This window comes from Scyliorhinus canicula, chromosome 4, assembly GCF_902713615.1.
Source record: "Scyliorhinus canicula chromosome 4, sScyCan1.1, whole genome shotgun sequence".
NCBI lineage: Eukaryota > Metazoa > Chordata > Chondrichthyes > Carcharhiniformes > Scyliorhinidae > Scyliorhinus > Scyliorhinus canicula.
In genome coordinates this window covers 84572792-84588513 of record NC_052149.1, presented here as the reverse complement: position 1 = coordinate 84588513, position 15722 = coordinate 84572792, and the positions used below count along the sequence as shown (strand labels likewise).

The following is a 15722-nucleotide window of genomic DNA, read 5'->3' as shown; positions in this document are numbered from 1 at the left end:
CCTCCCCTTGAGGGAATTAGTTGGTTTCTGGTTGGTTATTCTCCACAATAGCACAGTTGAAACTGCGATTCGCTGTGTAGGGAAGCATGGCCACAAAGCCATGTCCTGTGACTCGGCTCAGATATTGGAATCCAGGCCAGAGCACAATCCTAGTGCCCCAACATTTAAAAAAAAACACATTTTTCTGTCATCTTTCCTGCTGAACTCAACCTGAAGGAGTTGATTCCTTGCAGAGTTAGAGCAATGCCTACGTTTCACAGGCATTACAGTTACTTGGGTAAAAGATGGTGAATCAGAGACGTATTAACTGGTTGCAGGATAAAAATTCTGTTCCAGTGGAAGATTAGAATTTTATTCTGTGGGAACAGATGAGACCAATTATCCTCAAATTAAAGCATGACCATGTTATTTTAAAACGTGAAATTAACCACAGTATTTCAAGAATATCTTTTGTCAATTGCAGACCTTTGACTTTAAGATAGTTCAGTTGCACAACTTGCAGAATTAATGAAGAACTTCTCTTATTAGAAACAAAGAATGTCCGACATGTAGAAAGAAACTGGTCTCCAAGAGATCGCTGCGGCCGGATCCGAACTTTGATGCACTGATCAGCAAAATATATCCCAGTCGAGATGAGTATGAGGCACACCAAGAGCGGGTGCTAGCCCGAATCAGCAAGCATCATAATCAGCAGGCCCTCAGCCACAGCATTGAAGAGGGACTCAAAATGCAAGCACTTAATAGGTAAGGAGTGAACATCATTTCAAATCGAGCAAATCATATTGTATATTCTTAAATGTTGGAGGAGGAGGACCGGTGGGGATCCGAGTGCGTGTCTTATGGCACCGTTAGAGTGCCAGCTGAGTCTCTGCTTTTAAATGGAGGGAAGATGTGATTGCAACACTTGCAGAAGCAAATTCTTCAATCAAATAAGAAAACATACAGAACTATTCTAAAAACAGTTTTGACTCGTGTAATAAAAACAGAATTAGCCTGCAACTCCTGATCACTTTTTTGTGTGTTACATATTACAGTTGGAGAAACACACCGATCAGATGGTACATTTTTTGAATTTATTCTCCTGACGAAGCATTGTGTCTAGGAATTGCATATTAAATGATTTTGTGGATAGCAGTTAGGTGAAAAGTGCACAGAAACAGTAGTATGACATTTGATTGAATTTTACATTCAGTTTGAGAGAGAGGAGTGGGCTGAGACTGTTTTAAAGCTTAAGGCAGAAAAGCAGAGCTGTCTAAAGTAAATTGGCAAATTAGGTAAGGGATAGGACAGTAGAGGTGCAATGGCAAACATTTAAGGGGGTAATTCAGGATGCACAGAATAGATACATTCCAACGAGTAAGAAAAAGTCTATGTTTAACTAGAAAAGTTAAAGATATTATGAAACTTAAAAGATAAAGCAAATAATTGTGCAAAGATAGGTGACAGGTCATAAGATTGGAGATGGCAGATGAATGAACAGGTATTTTGCATCATGCTTCACTGTAAAGGATGTAAGTAACATTCCAGAAGCGGCTATGAACCAGAAAATGAAAGGGAGGCAGGAACTCTGGAAAAATACAGTCACCTGAGAAGTGGTACTGAGTAAATTGTCAGAATAGAGGGCTGACAAGTGCCTTGGGTCCAGATGGACTTCGTTCACAGGTCTAAGAGAAAGTGCCTAGTGAGGTAGCTGATGGTTTTAATTTCCCAAAACTCCCTTGGTTCAGGGAAGGTTCCATTAGATTGGAAGATAGCAAACATGACCCCATTGTTCAAAAAGGGAGAGAGACAGAACTCTGGAAATTATAGGCCTGTTAGTTTAATATCTGTTATAGGGAAAATATTAGAAGCTATTATTAAAGAAGTTATAGCAGGGCACTTGGACAAACTCACAGTAATCAGACAGAGTCAACATGATTTTGTGAAAGGGAAATCCTGTTTAACCAACTTAGTGGAGTTTTTTTTTAAGGAAGTAACATATAATAGGGAACTGGTGGATGTACTATACTTGTTCATGTTATAGGAGGTGACATATTAGCATAGATATAAGATTGGTTAGCTAACAGGAAACGGAGTAGACATAAATGTGTCTTTTTCAGGTTGTCAGGATGTAAGAAGTGGTGTGCCACAGGAATCAGTGTGTGGGCCTCAATTATTTATAATTTATATAAATAACTTTGGAGGAAGGGATTGAAGGGATGCTTACCAAATTTGTTGATGACACAATGATAGGTAGGAAAGTATATACTCCATTTGTGTTTTTCATTTCCTACATTTATACTCCATTTGCCCGATTATTGTCAGTTCACTAAAGCTACTTTTTTGTAGCCTTCTAATGTCCTCTTCAGTAAGTTGTGAAGAGGACATTAGAAGGCTACAAAAAAGTAGCTTTAGTGACTTGACAATAATCGGGCAAATGGAGTATAATGTAGGAAAATGTGAAATTGTCCTTTTTTGTCAGGATGAATAAAAAAGAAGCGCATTCTCTAAATGGTGAGAGATTACAGAGCTTTGAGATGCAGAAGGATTTGGCATGAATCATGAAAGGCTAGTACACAAGTACAGCAAGTAATTGGGAAAAGCTAATAGAATTATAATTTATTGTCGGGGGAATTAAATACAAATGTAGGGAAGTTATGCTTTAGTGGTATAGGGCACTAGTGAGACCAAATCTGGAGTACTATGTAGAGTATTGGTCTCCTTATTTAAGAAAGGATGTAACTGTGTTGAAAGCAGTTCAGAGAAGGCTTACTAGACTAATATCTGGAATGGCAGATTGTCTTATGAGGAAAGGTTGGGCAGACTAGGTTTAGAAGAGTAAGAGGCAACTTGATTGAAACTTTTAAATCCCTGAGGGTCCTTGACAGGATGGAAGCAGACAGGATGTTTCCTCTTGTGGGAGAATTGAGACCTAGGGGTCGCCTATTTAAAATGGAGATGAAGTTTCACTTGGAGAGTTGTGAGTCTTTGGAGTTCTGTTCCTGAAAAGCTGGTGAAAGCAGTCTTTAAATATTTTTAAGGCAGGGGTGGATAGATTCTTGATGATAATATGGGAGTTATGAGTTATTAGAGGCAGATGGGATGCAATTTGAGATCACTATCAGATTGGCCATGATTTTATTAAATAGCGGAGCAGGCTCAAGGGGCTGAATGGCTTACTCCTGCCCTTGTTCGTATGTAGCCCCTCAGTATACGCAGTAATTAGAAAGGATGCAGTAACTCCAACTTTAGCCTCCCCAGTTTGGATTCTGATGCCAGGCTTCATAGAATACGGCAGAGTTCCTAAGTGTTGAAGTAGAAGATTGAAATATTGATGTAAAAGAACAATGTTCTTTTGAAAACACTTCTATTGCCTTCATTATAATCCTTTACGGTTGCATGGTTAAATCTATGATTATGCAACATTAGTGTGCAGTTACTTATCACAGCTGAACTTTAATTACTATTAATGGCCCAGTTAGTAGGTGGACTTCTTTCATGGGATTCATTGTTTTCTAACACAATTGCGTACACACTTGAGTCAATATTGATCAGCACTGTTTAATGGGAGTGCTTCGAAATGATTTAGTACACATCAGCAAGTTTCTGTTAAGAGAATTCAATACTGGCCATTTAGAGCAGTACATCTGATTAGCAGTGATAAATAAACTAACATGTCTTTGCTACTGCTTGTAAGTGCACTGCAGTATTGATTGGGAAAAGCAGTTTTGTACCACTGATTATCTAAGTCCCTAAGCTGCATTTTATATTACATCTATGTCATCAGAGGAAGCATTGTAACATACAAGCACTGAGACGGGAGTTTACAAGAGGCCTCCAGAGGCAAACATAAATGGTGGTCTTTAGTCACCACTTCATATGAGCATGAATAGCTTTTTGAATGGCTGGCCCATGTTTCCAGAGACTACAGGGAAATTCTGGTGGCAGAAATATAAAAAAAACGCAAACCTGGCTTTTGAGCAATAGCTGATATTGCAGCTACTGCTTGTGTCAGTGCTGCATTATAGACAGGATGGGTTCAAAGTACCAGCAGTCTAAGCAGTTACAGAATTCAAAAAGTGAAGTAATTGTAGAAGCAAGACTGAATTACTGATTGGGAAGAAAAATAATTAAAAGAATGTGTTTTAGATGCTGTTGCAATGTTAGATGTAGTAATTCATTAAGAAAGACTTTTGTACTAAGGCAATCATTGGTTTTTTTTCAAATACTTTTTTTCCCATTCGCTTTCCTCTTGTATGAAAAAGTTGTATTTTACTCTGTTTCAGTTTTTCCACAATTATCTTTTTTTTTTAAATCTTCCTTTAAGGTTCCAGTGTGACAAATTTCAAGTGTAACATTTGTTCAATGAAAGTTTTTTTTTGCGAGACTACCAGTTTTACATAATTGTGTTTTACATTGAACCCACAAACCTCTGACTCAGCAGCAAGAGTGTGGAATCCAGACCCACACCTTGGTCATGGGGCTAGCTCAGTAAATCATCATGATACTCAGCCCTTAATAGTTGTACTCGATTAACGTGAATGCAGTGAAAAATAAAGAAAAGTGATTTCTGTTCTAAATCACAGGTGTAAAGCCCAATAAGAATTTTAATGACTAATTTGGAAATATTATTCAAATTTCACGTTTATGCTTGGTATTTTAGAAGTTCGTAGGTGTTAATCCTTGCCTGTCTCTTGGAGTGCAGACCTTTTTGAGACCTGAAAACCATTAAATTACTCTGGTAGTGAGCAGGAAACAGGGAACACTGTTCAGTTACATAAACTTTTAAATAAATGCTATGCTGTTTTAATATGTGAGTCGATAAGCTTCATTGTAACAAAAATTCACAAAGACTATTGAAGAACTGAATATTTTAAAGCCTTCGCCAACCATTTGTACTTGTGATTAAATATTTGAGTCTTTGATTATTCAAATACATTAAACTGTTATAAGAGTGACAAATCAGCTGATTGGTACTCTGCATTACAGTAACATCCCCTGAATGAATCTAAGATGCATTGTCATTTACATTTTATTTGACCGGTTTCATGCCAACATATTGAATTATTGTTCGTTTGGTACAGAGCGCAGAGAGTGAGAAAACATCAGGCTGAGAATGGCAGTGGAGCAGAAGACAACGGGGATAGTTCACATTGCAGTAATGCCTCCACGCACAGCAACCAAGAGGCGGGACCAAGTCAAAAACGTGCAAAGACGTCAGATGATTCGGGTCCAGACCTTGACACCACAAATGAGAATGGGACGGGGGATCCTGATCCAGTGACTGATGGAACCAATGAAATTGAACTGGTCTTCAGGCCTCATCCGACACTAATGGAGAAAGATGAAACAGCACAGACCAGGTATGTAGGTGAGAAGGATTAATGTTATTCACCGGATCAGAAGAATTCAGAATTTTCTTTTTAAAAGGAAAGCCCCAAATACTGGTAGCAAAAATGGAAATTTCTGGAAATGTATGTCAGGTCAAGTCAGAACCTGAACAAGAAAGAGAGATCAATTATTCTGGAGTGATACTTAATTAAGACCGTAAAAACTGAAGGTCTAGGATCCCTTGCAGCCTTCAAGTCAACGGCAGTGTTATGAATAAAATCACAGGCTCAAGAGTACCAATGCAAAAGCTAAACAGTTTGCAGTTCTGGCATTTAAAATATCAAAGGATGACAAATATAATGGTGAAATGGGCAGAAGCATGGCAGTCAATGGAGTTCAACGAGGAGAAGCATTTTGGGATGAATAATATGGCAAGATCGTGTTCTTAATGGCATGATTTTTCGAGGAGCAAAGAGACCTTGATGTCCATATACACAAATCCTTAAAAGGGGAAAGGCAAGTTCACAAGGTGGTGCAAAACTACATGGTTTACTTGGGTTTAAAAATAGACAAACAAAATATAAAAGCAAAGTGGCCATGCCACTTTATAAATCGCTGGCTATGCCTCAAGCTGATAACTGTGGACAATTCTGGGTACGAAGTTTTGGGAAAGATAAAACGGCCTTTAAAAGGTTACAAATGAGGCTTACCAGAATTTTACCAGGGTTGAGGGACTCGAGGAGTGTTTGTAAAAGTTAGGATTGATTTCATTCGTTTACAAGATTGAGAGGTATTGACAAAGCAGATAGAGAAAATGTAAAGGTCATAGATTGAAAAATCATTGGCCAAAGGTTTGGAGGGGAGATTGAGTGTTACATTGAGATGTCAGGATCACTACCTGAAAAAGCAATGGAACATGATTAATTTTAAAAAGGATTTGGACAGATTCTTGAGAATGAGAAACTTCAGGGTAACGAACATAAAGTGAGGTTGTGAAAACGAGCTCTATTCTTTCAAAGAACCAGGAAAGGCGCAATGAGCTGAATGGCCTCTTTCCGGGCCTTACATTTCTATGATACCGTGTGAAATGTTTAGATTTGAAGCACTGTGGCATGAATGGAGTTGTGATGTCTATTTTGACTATTATAAAGTCCAGTGTTATCCTGTGCTGAGTTAGCTGACCTCTGCCAAGACTGCAGATGATGGACTACCCTTGGCCTTGGTGACCCTGGAATAGGGAAATGAAAAAGATCAACCAGAGTTTCCTCTTGATGGTTATTTATTGACTCTTGCTGGAAGTTGCACAAGTGAACGTGTTTGTGTTCAGCTGTGACGGTCTTTGTGACCGTATGTTCCCCTCGGGTCTCATTTTCTAGAGTCACTCACGAAGAATGACTATTTGGGTCAGGTATTGACCCCATTCCATAATGTGTGCCATTGCTTTCAGGAAAGGAGACATAATGGAATAAAACTGGGGACAGAAGGGTGAGGAATGTGCATTGCTTTAAACATGTGTACCACAGATTTGAGAGGGTTGGAATGTCTTCCTGGAAGCCGTGACATTGTATTCTGCAACTTTAATGGTGCTGACATTTTCTACATAGTAAAGGTGATCATTAATATAGAGCATGCTACCAATTAAGAGCTACCTGTTCTATGACTCTAAATATTTTTCTCTTTTAACCAAGGCAGGTCACGGTTGGTGTCCAGAGGATTGTGGGGCGCACACCGGTGTCGAGAAAGCGGTAAGCAGTTTCACTGCAACCGGTTTCTCCACAAACCAGGAACAGACCACCGACATACGGAGGTCTGGGAGAATCCGTTTCATTTTGATTCACGGACACTCTTGAGTCCACACTGTCAATTGCAAACTGAACGGTGCCAGAAATGTTAAAGCGCCGGGTGACCAGTTTACACATGACAGTCAGTACTCAATTTTAGCATTTGGTCAATATGATGCAGACCTGCTGGTTTGCTGGTAGTCTGAGAGTGTTTATATGAGACAAATGGATTTGAACCCCAGTAACTGTTTCACCAGTACGAGTGACTACAACTCCTGATGAAGCGCCCTGATCAAATTGAGTCTGGGCTGCAAAATCAGGCCTCTTGCTATCCTTGGGACCATGGCCATGAATATATTTTAAATCACTCCTCTTTTCCAAGTACTTAAGTCTCCTGGGACATGGTTTTATACTCCTCTAGCACTGTGGCCAAATGAGTATCCTTTTCTGAATCAAAAACAAGTGAGTTTTAAGGTGGAGAATTGCATTTGAAATTGTTCCTGATACCCTAGATATAGACCTTTTTATTGTTGTCGCCACTGATATCGTCAAACTCTGCCCAGGCCAAGGAGCAGACCATTTGCGACTGAGCATTTGCTCACTCAGCCACTGAACGAGCCCCTCTGCAGACTAATTTATGATTCTGAGATGTGTTTGACGTATTATTACACAGGTATTTGTATTTCAACAAGACAGTGCAATCAAATTGTGGAAGGTCAAGGGGCAGCAGATACCTGGGAACACCACAACTTGGAAGTTTCCCTCCAAGTCACTCACCATCTTGACTTGGAAATATATCGGCATTCCTTCACTGTCGCTGGGTCAAAATCCTGGAACTCTCTTCCTAACAGCACTGTGGGTGTACTTACAACACAACTACAGCGGTTCAAGAAAGCAGCTCATCACCACCTCCACAAAGGCAATTGGGAATGGGCAATAAGTGCTGGGCTAGCCAGCGATGACCACATCCCAAGGATGATTTTTTTTTCCAACTCTGAATGGTTAGTAAAATGATAACATTTTGAGTGGCACAGGTGCTGCCTATGACAAACAAAACGTACTCACAGAGCAGAGTCTTGAGTCTGTGGAGTTTTCAAACGCTGAAAGAAAACTCATGTTATTAAGTCTTGTCAATCCAAGAAATGTTGTGCGTAAACAGGAATAAGTCTGTCTAATAACTTCCGTTAAAATTGGTTACATGCAGCTGTTGTCATAAGGCAATGAGCCACAATTGTTCAATACTTTTCATAGATAGATTTGTCTCTCCACCGTTATTTTCCCTCCTTTCCTTCCCCAAAGGTGTGACAGTATTTCCAAGGCCATCTGTTTGATCAATCAAGGTAACATGGGCTGATCTTCTCCTCACCTAATAGCCACACATACTTGCCCACGGGTGTTGCTGGATAGGTTTTGGAAACTGGAGCCCTTGCTGATCTTTACCGTTTCAATCTAGGGCACTGGAGCCCACACTGAAGTTAGTTACACAAGTCAAGGATCAAGTCACACCTTCTTAAGCTGAATCACTCACTGAATTAACTCACTGATATGGTCTAAAGCCTTTTTTTTAATAAAAATAATTTTTATTCAGATTTTCGTAAAATATCAATAACAGAAAATATTAACAAAAAACAAAAATATTAACAACTAAGAAAAACAAAAAAGAACAAACCCCCCCCCCCCCCCCCCCCCCCCCCCCGTTAAATACAAAAAGAAGAAAGAGATTAACACCCGTCATAACCAAAGAACATTTACACGCCCCTTCAACCCAACCCACCAAACCGCCCCCCCCGGGCTGCTACTGCTGCTGGCCTTTTTTTTTTCCCCTACCGTTCTGCCAGAAAGTCCAGGAAAGGCTGCCACCGCCTGAAAAACCCCTGTACTGATCCCCTCAGGGCAAATTTCACCCTCTCCAATATGATGAACCCCGCCATATCGTTGATCCAGGCCTCCACGCTTGAGGGCCTCGCATCCTTCCACTGAAGAAGAATCCTCCGCCGGGCTACTAGGGACGCAAAGGCCAGAACACCGGCCTCTTTCGCCTCCTGCACTCCCGGCTCCACTGCAACCCCAAATATTGCGAGTCCCCAGCCTGGCTTAACCCTGGATCCTACCACCCTCGACACCGTGCTTGCTACCCCCTTCCAAAATTTCCCCAGCGCTGGGCATGCCCAGAACATATGGGCATGGTTCGCTGGACTCCCCGAGCACCTAGTACACCTGTCTTCGCCCCCAAAGAACCTACTCATCCTCGTCCCGGTCATATGAGCCCTATGTAGCACCTTGAACTGTAGATGGTCTAAAATCTTAATATGTTCTTAAAAACGATTTAAATTTACATATAAATTACTTCCGCTTTTACCATATTCAATATTTGGGAAGAGGAAATCAAAGACCCTTGCAACTTTGTTACAATACAGTTAAGTGATAGTTGAGCAAATATAACAAAATACATTAATTACATTGTTTATGGTTAGAAAACTTAATCCATTAAAATATTCCTGACAATTTACAAGTCTTAGAACATGTGAAATATGGTGTCTGGGGAGAGGGAACGACGGAAGGCAAATCGCATTGCCTTTCCACAAGTTCCTGTATGGTTCTCCATGTGAATGCTAACAATAAACCATGTTATGAATTTATCCCCACACCCCTTTTAAGATTGAGGAGGTCGTAGGGAGAATCTTCATGCATGACTCCATGTCTCATGTTCTTTCTTTCTTATTTTCTGGTGTAAAAGGTATATAAAAACAACAGGAAATGCCACTGTTGATCATCTGTCCAAGTACCTGGCTATGAGGTTAGCCCTAGAAGAGCTCAGGAAAAACGAAGAAGCAAATCCAATGAATGTGGAAACAGTCAGTGAGAAGCAATACACCATTTACATTGCAACGGTGAACGGCCAGTTCACTGTAAGTATCTGAGCTGCTTTTCAGGGGGTGAGTTAACTGCATTTTATTCCAGATCAAAAGAAAACCCCACAACTGCTGGGAATACAGGGAACATTAGCATTTGAAAGCGAAAGGTAGGTTAAGGTTCCTTCACTAGAGAAATTCAAGTTGCATTTCCATCAGGTACTTCCACAATGAAGAGTGATTGGAGCTGATTTTCCTAGGTTGAAAAAAAAAATCTCTCACCCACTCATTAAAGCGCACCATCCAGCTTTTAAAATATTGGTATTTGCAGTTGACTTTGGCTTAGAATGTGTGTCTCTCCAGACTTTTGTTTCCTGTGTTTGGGTACAGAACCTAAATCATTTTAGCCCTTTTACCTTTGTCTTCCCACAGTTATACAAAGCTGGCATTGTGATTAAAGTAAAAGATGTGATTCATTCATTCCCAGTGCAGTGTGATATCCTGACACCCCATTTTCTCCACAACTCGCAGGAATACTGTGCTTTCATAGATAACTTTGCCTGCAATGTTTTAGATGGTCTGCAGCTCAATTTCCCAGGGAACAGCATGAACAATTTACTGATATATATATTTCTTTTAGCCTGGGAAAGTGGTCCTCTCAGGTAATTGGGAGATTTGTACGGTCTTTACCCCATTAACAAGGTTGATGTGAGCTATTACATCCAGTGTTCATTCCAGATATTACATCATACTCCGACATGAACATGCAAGTTACAGCCTCATTTTCTGTGGTTTGAAGGGATGTGTACTGTGGGGGCAATTCAAATGAAAAGTAGTTTCCGTTCATTTTACACCACCTGTTTGGTATCTTGCTACTGTAACACCAGAGTGGAGCTAGAGGGTGAAAGGATAGCTGAAGAGAAGGAATCTTTTGACGGCGGAAAGGTCACAAACAAAGATTTTAAGGGCGTTCCAGAGGCTGTGGGGATAATGGATTCAGTGGGTGCAGCAGAGGGAATGGAGAATGAGATGCTGGTGTTGAAGAAGCAGTAGATATGCAAAGGCTGCATAGCTGGAAGAGATCACGGAGGGTTACAGCCACTGAGAGAGCTGAAGGTGAAAATGAAGATCTTAATTGCAAATCAATGCAGATCAGGGAGCCAGTGGAATTTGGCAAAGATGAGAGTTGCCTTTTGTTCAGGAAATAATGTGGGCCAGGTTTCCAGCTTCAAGCTGATGAAGTAATAGTGCAGATGGGGGAAAAATAAAGGGAGAACTGAAAGATCTTTTGGAGGTGAGGGGAACTGCTTCCGAATGTGAGATGTGAGAAACAAAGCTGAGTTTCACTGTGCAGAATGCACAGGTTGCAAACATCTGAGCTCCGACCATTGGAGCAGGACACAGGCAAGTATTATGTATTACGAGGACAGTTTCAGGACTGGATTCATGTTGCTACCGACATAAATATGAGACAAAATTCATAGTGTACCAGCAGCCTAGGAGGCCTCAGCTAAAGGTTCACATATATCATAAAGGTTTTCTTTATCTTGTGTTTCCTCATTGTTAAATAGAAATGCACCAGGAAAATCATTGAAGTAGTCCTATTATTGTGATGAGAATGGGATATATTTTGACAACTCTGATCGTTACTAGCCACAGCAATGCAGTGCTAGTGTTTCACATGGCTATATTTTTCTGAGAGAAGTTCCACTTGAGCAATGATCCGTGCTTGTTGTGAGCCGGTTCAGTGAAGTTCATCTGGGATCCTCAACAGTGAACTAATGAGCATTGTCCCCAACAACAAGCAAGTTCAAAGGATGCCTGAGATTGGGATTGGATTTTGAGATCCTCCTCTGGCTGCTTGCCCATGATGTTTTCAGATGTTCAAGTCTTTTTATTTTTGCAACAATAAGCCACACTTTGAAAGCAGCACCCGTTCTTTTATCTGTTTTGCTGTGGTTTTTACAACAGAAGTTTAAAGTAAGACTATTAGTAGTATCTCGGGAAGATAGAGAAGAGCTGCCACTGGAGGTAAATATTCAGAAGAAACTATCAGTGATTTGGGAGTAAAGTTTGAAAAGTTAGCAGGGTCAGTTGAACTTCATCTCAGAATATTTGGGAGGGGATAACAGAGAGACCAATGATAGTATGAACTATTTTGGAAACAGAATTTATGCCAAAGAACTGGTGGGTGGAAAATGTTACACTTTGATTCATAAAGTCAAGAAATTGTAGGACAGCGATAACCAAATAGTGACTCAGTTAAGGTTAAACCTCCAGAATCCTAAATGAGGGGTAGATCAAAGTGTTGACCATAGGGTAGGTGGGGTTACTGGGTTGCGGGGATGGGATGGAGGTGTGGGCTTGGGTGGGGAGCTCTTTCCGGGGACAGGTGCAGACTCGATGGACCGGATGGCCTCCTTCTGCACTGTGGATTCGATGATTCTATGGTATCAAGAGACATGGGCAGTATTTTCCAGTCACGCCCACCCAAGATCGGAAATTACCTACCGGGGTCAATAGATCGTTAAATGATCCTTCCCGCCGTGACGATTCACGTGGAACCGGAAAATTTACCCTATGGTTTTAACGGGGGCTATAAAAGACTGCACCTAGTCTATACAGTATGCTGCAGAAAAATACATAATATGGAGCTCCCTCTGAAGTAATCTAACTCTGCACTAACTGGAGTCCTCTTTGAATTCTATATGATTCAGAGACTTCTGATAATGTTAGTTTTCAATCAATTTTAGTCAGATGGGGTGGCATGTGGTGCAGTGGTTAGCACTGGGACTGTGGCGCTGAGGAACAAGGGGCGTAATTCTCCAAACCCCCACAGGGTCGGAGAATCAACCGGGGCCAGCGTAAATCCCGCCCCCGCCGTGGCCGGAATTCTCTGCCACCCGGGAATCGGCGGGAGCGGGAATCTAGCCCTGCCGATCGGCGAGCCCGCCGCGGCGATTCTCTGGCCCGCGATGGGCCGAAGTCCCGCCGCTGTCAGGCCTCTCCCGCCGACGTGGTTTAAACCACCTCTGGTGCTGGTGGGAGCAGGCGATGCAAGTGAGCCCCGGGGTCCTTGGCCGGGGGGGGGGGGATCTGACCCCGGCAGGTGCCCCCACGGTGGCCTGGCCCGCGATCGGGGCCCACCGATCGGCCGGCGGGCCTGTGCCGTGGGGGAACTCTTTTTCTTCCGCCGCCGCGACGGCCTCCATCATGTCGGAGGCGGAAGAGACCCCCTCCACCGTGCATGGGCTGGGGTGACGTCAGCAACCGCTGACGCTCCGGCGCATGCGTGGACTCACGCCATCTGGCGAAGGCCTTTCGGCCAGCCCTGACGCCGGTCGGCGTGGCGCCAAAGGCCGTTGGCACTGGTCGGCGGAGCGGTCGGGAGCCACTCCGGCACGGGCCTAACCCGACGACAGAGTGGTTCTCGGTACGCTGGGACCCCCCCCCCCGCCCTGCCGGGTAGGGGAGAATCATGGCCCAGGTTTGAATCCCGGCCCTAGCTCACTGTCCGCGTGGAGTTTGCACATTCTCCCCATGTCTGCGTGGATTTCACCCCCACAACCCAAAGATGTGCTGGTTAGGTGGATTGGCCACGCTAAATTGCCCCTCAATTGAAAAAAAATAATTGGGTACTCTAAATTTTTTATTTTAGTCAGACGTATAACTAACAGCAAAATCTTGCCATTAGTAATCCAGTAAACGTGACTTGTATATCAGTTCAGCAATTGACAGTGATCTGAGTTTAGTCACCGGTTTAAGTCCCACTCCACAATTTAGGCTGACACTTCAGTGCACTATTAAGGGAGTGCTGCAATGTTGGGGACACCATCTTTCGAATGAGCCATTAAATTGAGGCCCAGTCTCATTTCTCAGGTTGGCATAACCAATCGTAGGCATTTGACACCTTTTCCTCATCTAGTATCTTTAGCAGAGCTGCTGCTATGAGAGTGTCAGGGTGAATTCAGCCTCTGATCTGTTGGATATTACTGTATGCATTATTGAGGTCAGAGGAAAGGAAAATATAAAACAGTAAACCTAAGCAGATGGTGATGCTCTATTATGGTTTTTCGACTGTGGCCCTCGTGCCAATCACCTGATGACTCTTCATAAAGGGTTTGTCAAATTTACTGTTGTTTTTATTTCTTTCCAGTTGCTGAATGGCTCCTTTTCACTGGAGCTCGTTAGTGAGAAATATTGGAAGGTGAACAAACCTATGGAACTATATTATGCACCAACCAAGGAACACAAATAGGCATTGGTGCAAGATCCATGCCAAACAAATGAAGATTGTGCTTTTGATGGTTGTGACATATTTGTCTTCCACACAACAGCAGCAGTATCGTGAGATGTTCCAATGAATATAAACTTGTCACATGTTCAGATTTACAGATCTGTGACTTCCAAATTCACAACTGAAACATCGCAGGTTTGGGCAAGAGGCAGTGTCCCAGTGGATTTTCTTATCTGATCATGATATTGTGGCCACCGCCGAGAATTCAGGAAATAGGAGTTTGTAGTGTGTTGCTTCTCAGTTTCTTGGTTTATGGATTACATCACAGGCAGTAGATACATGTTTATTATTTGGTTGCTCGGAATCTCGTGTGAACCTTTTGGCAAAAGTCTAATGTCATATTCAACAATTTTGTTTTGGCGGGGAGAGAAATAATTTTTTTGTCGCCACCTTGCACTTCTCCCGAAAATGTCAGTGGATGGTGGAGTTTGATACAATAGCAGCTCTCCAACCCCCACTTTAAGTGACCGTTCATCAGATGAGAGTTGGGGCATTGAGCATTGATAGGCTGGTAATGGAAGAAACTGAGAAGATCACAGGATTCCTCCCTTTAACCCAAGGGGCAAGGGCTAATTGTCATGCCCCAAGCTGGGCTCTGGCTGTGGATTGAACCTGGGGCCATGTTATATAGTGTATTAATCCACTAAGTTATTGGGAGGGAAACAAAATATTTAATTTGAAGACAAGTATCCTTTAATGTTGCAAAGCTTATGGTTTTAAACAAATTCTGCTATTCCAAAACGAAGTGCTACAGGATGCCAAGGCATTGCAAACACAGATAAATATATTTTCAGTGTCTTTCTTTAAAAAAAACATTTTTTCATGTAAAATGTAAAATGGGTATTTATGTTGTCAATCAAGTACTGGTAGTTGTACCGTGAAACTATACTGTACCTGGGCATCTACTACTTATTTGTACACTGTTACTATCAAATTGAAATTAAATAATACTGTTTATTTGCTTGAATAATAATTGCAGTAGTTATTAGAGAGCATAAACCCATTTATAGGTGAAGGGGTAAGCAATTTTAATGTGTTCTTGAATAATTTAAAGTACATGTGTAGGATTTGAACCTGGGCGCTATTTGTAGTAGTGCCAGGCATTAAATCCTCTTAACCAGCAGCAGAAAATGTTGGAAATACTCTGATAATCATCAACCTGAAGCGTTCCCTCTGTTTCTCCCTCTCAACAGATGTTGCCAGTCCCTGTCGAGTATTTCTAATGTTTTCTGTTTTGTTTTCAGATTTTCAGCATCTGCTGTATTCATTCTCCTTCTGTTTTGAAGCTGCTCCAGAAACCTGTTTCAAAATTATCTCAAATTGCACTTAATTAATTGACTTAATCAAAGCTTAAGGGTTGTTTGTGCTCAGAACATGGTATAACAGAACTGTCATTGTCATTTGTGCATTAGAAAGTTCCTTTCATAAATTTCAACAGTTCTGTTCATAAACCATCTCAATAAACGCAAGAATCAGTATTAG

At 41.7% G+C, this 15722-nt stretch overlaps 1 protein-coding gene across 8 annotated transcripts in view; it reads left to right on the top strand.

Moving 5' to 3' along the window:
* The window catches only part of rnf2 (ring finger protein 2), a 65101-nt gene extending 49888 nt beyond the window's left edge, over positions 1 to 15213 (top strand). For 5 of the 8 annotated variants that reach the window (XM_038794647.1, XM_038794641.1, XM_038794646.1 and 2 more), the window contains exons 4-8: positions 529 to 744; positions 5064 to 5342; positions 6999 to 7055; positions 9829 to 10000; positions 14100 to 15213. In XM_038794647.1, coding sequence (XP_038650575.1) covers positions 529 to 744; positions 5064 to 5342; positions 6999 to 7055; positions 9829 to 10000; positions 14100 to 14201 — 826 coding nt within the window. In that variant the 3' untranslated portion in view covers positions 14202 to 15213. Of the gene's footprint in view, positions 1 to 528; positions 745 to 5063; positions 5343 to 6998; positions 7056 to 9828; positions 10028 to 14099 lie in introns of all 8 variants that reach the window. The other 3 variants (XM_038794643.1, XM_038794642.1, XM_038794648.1) reach the window with 3 other exon arrangements.
* Positions 15214 to 15722: the final 509 nt, after the last annotated feature.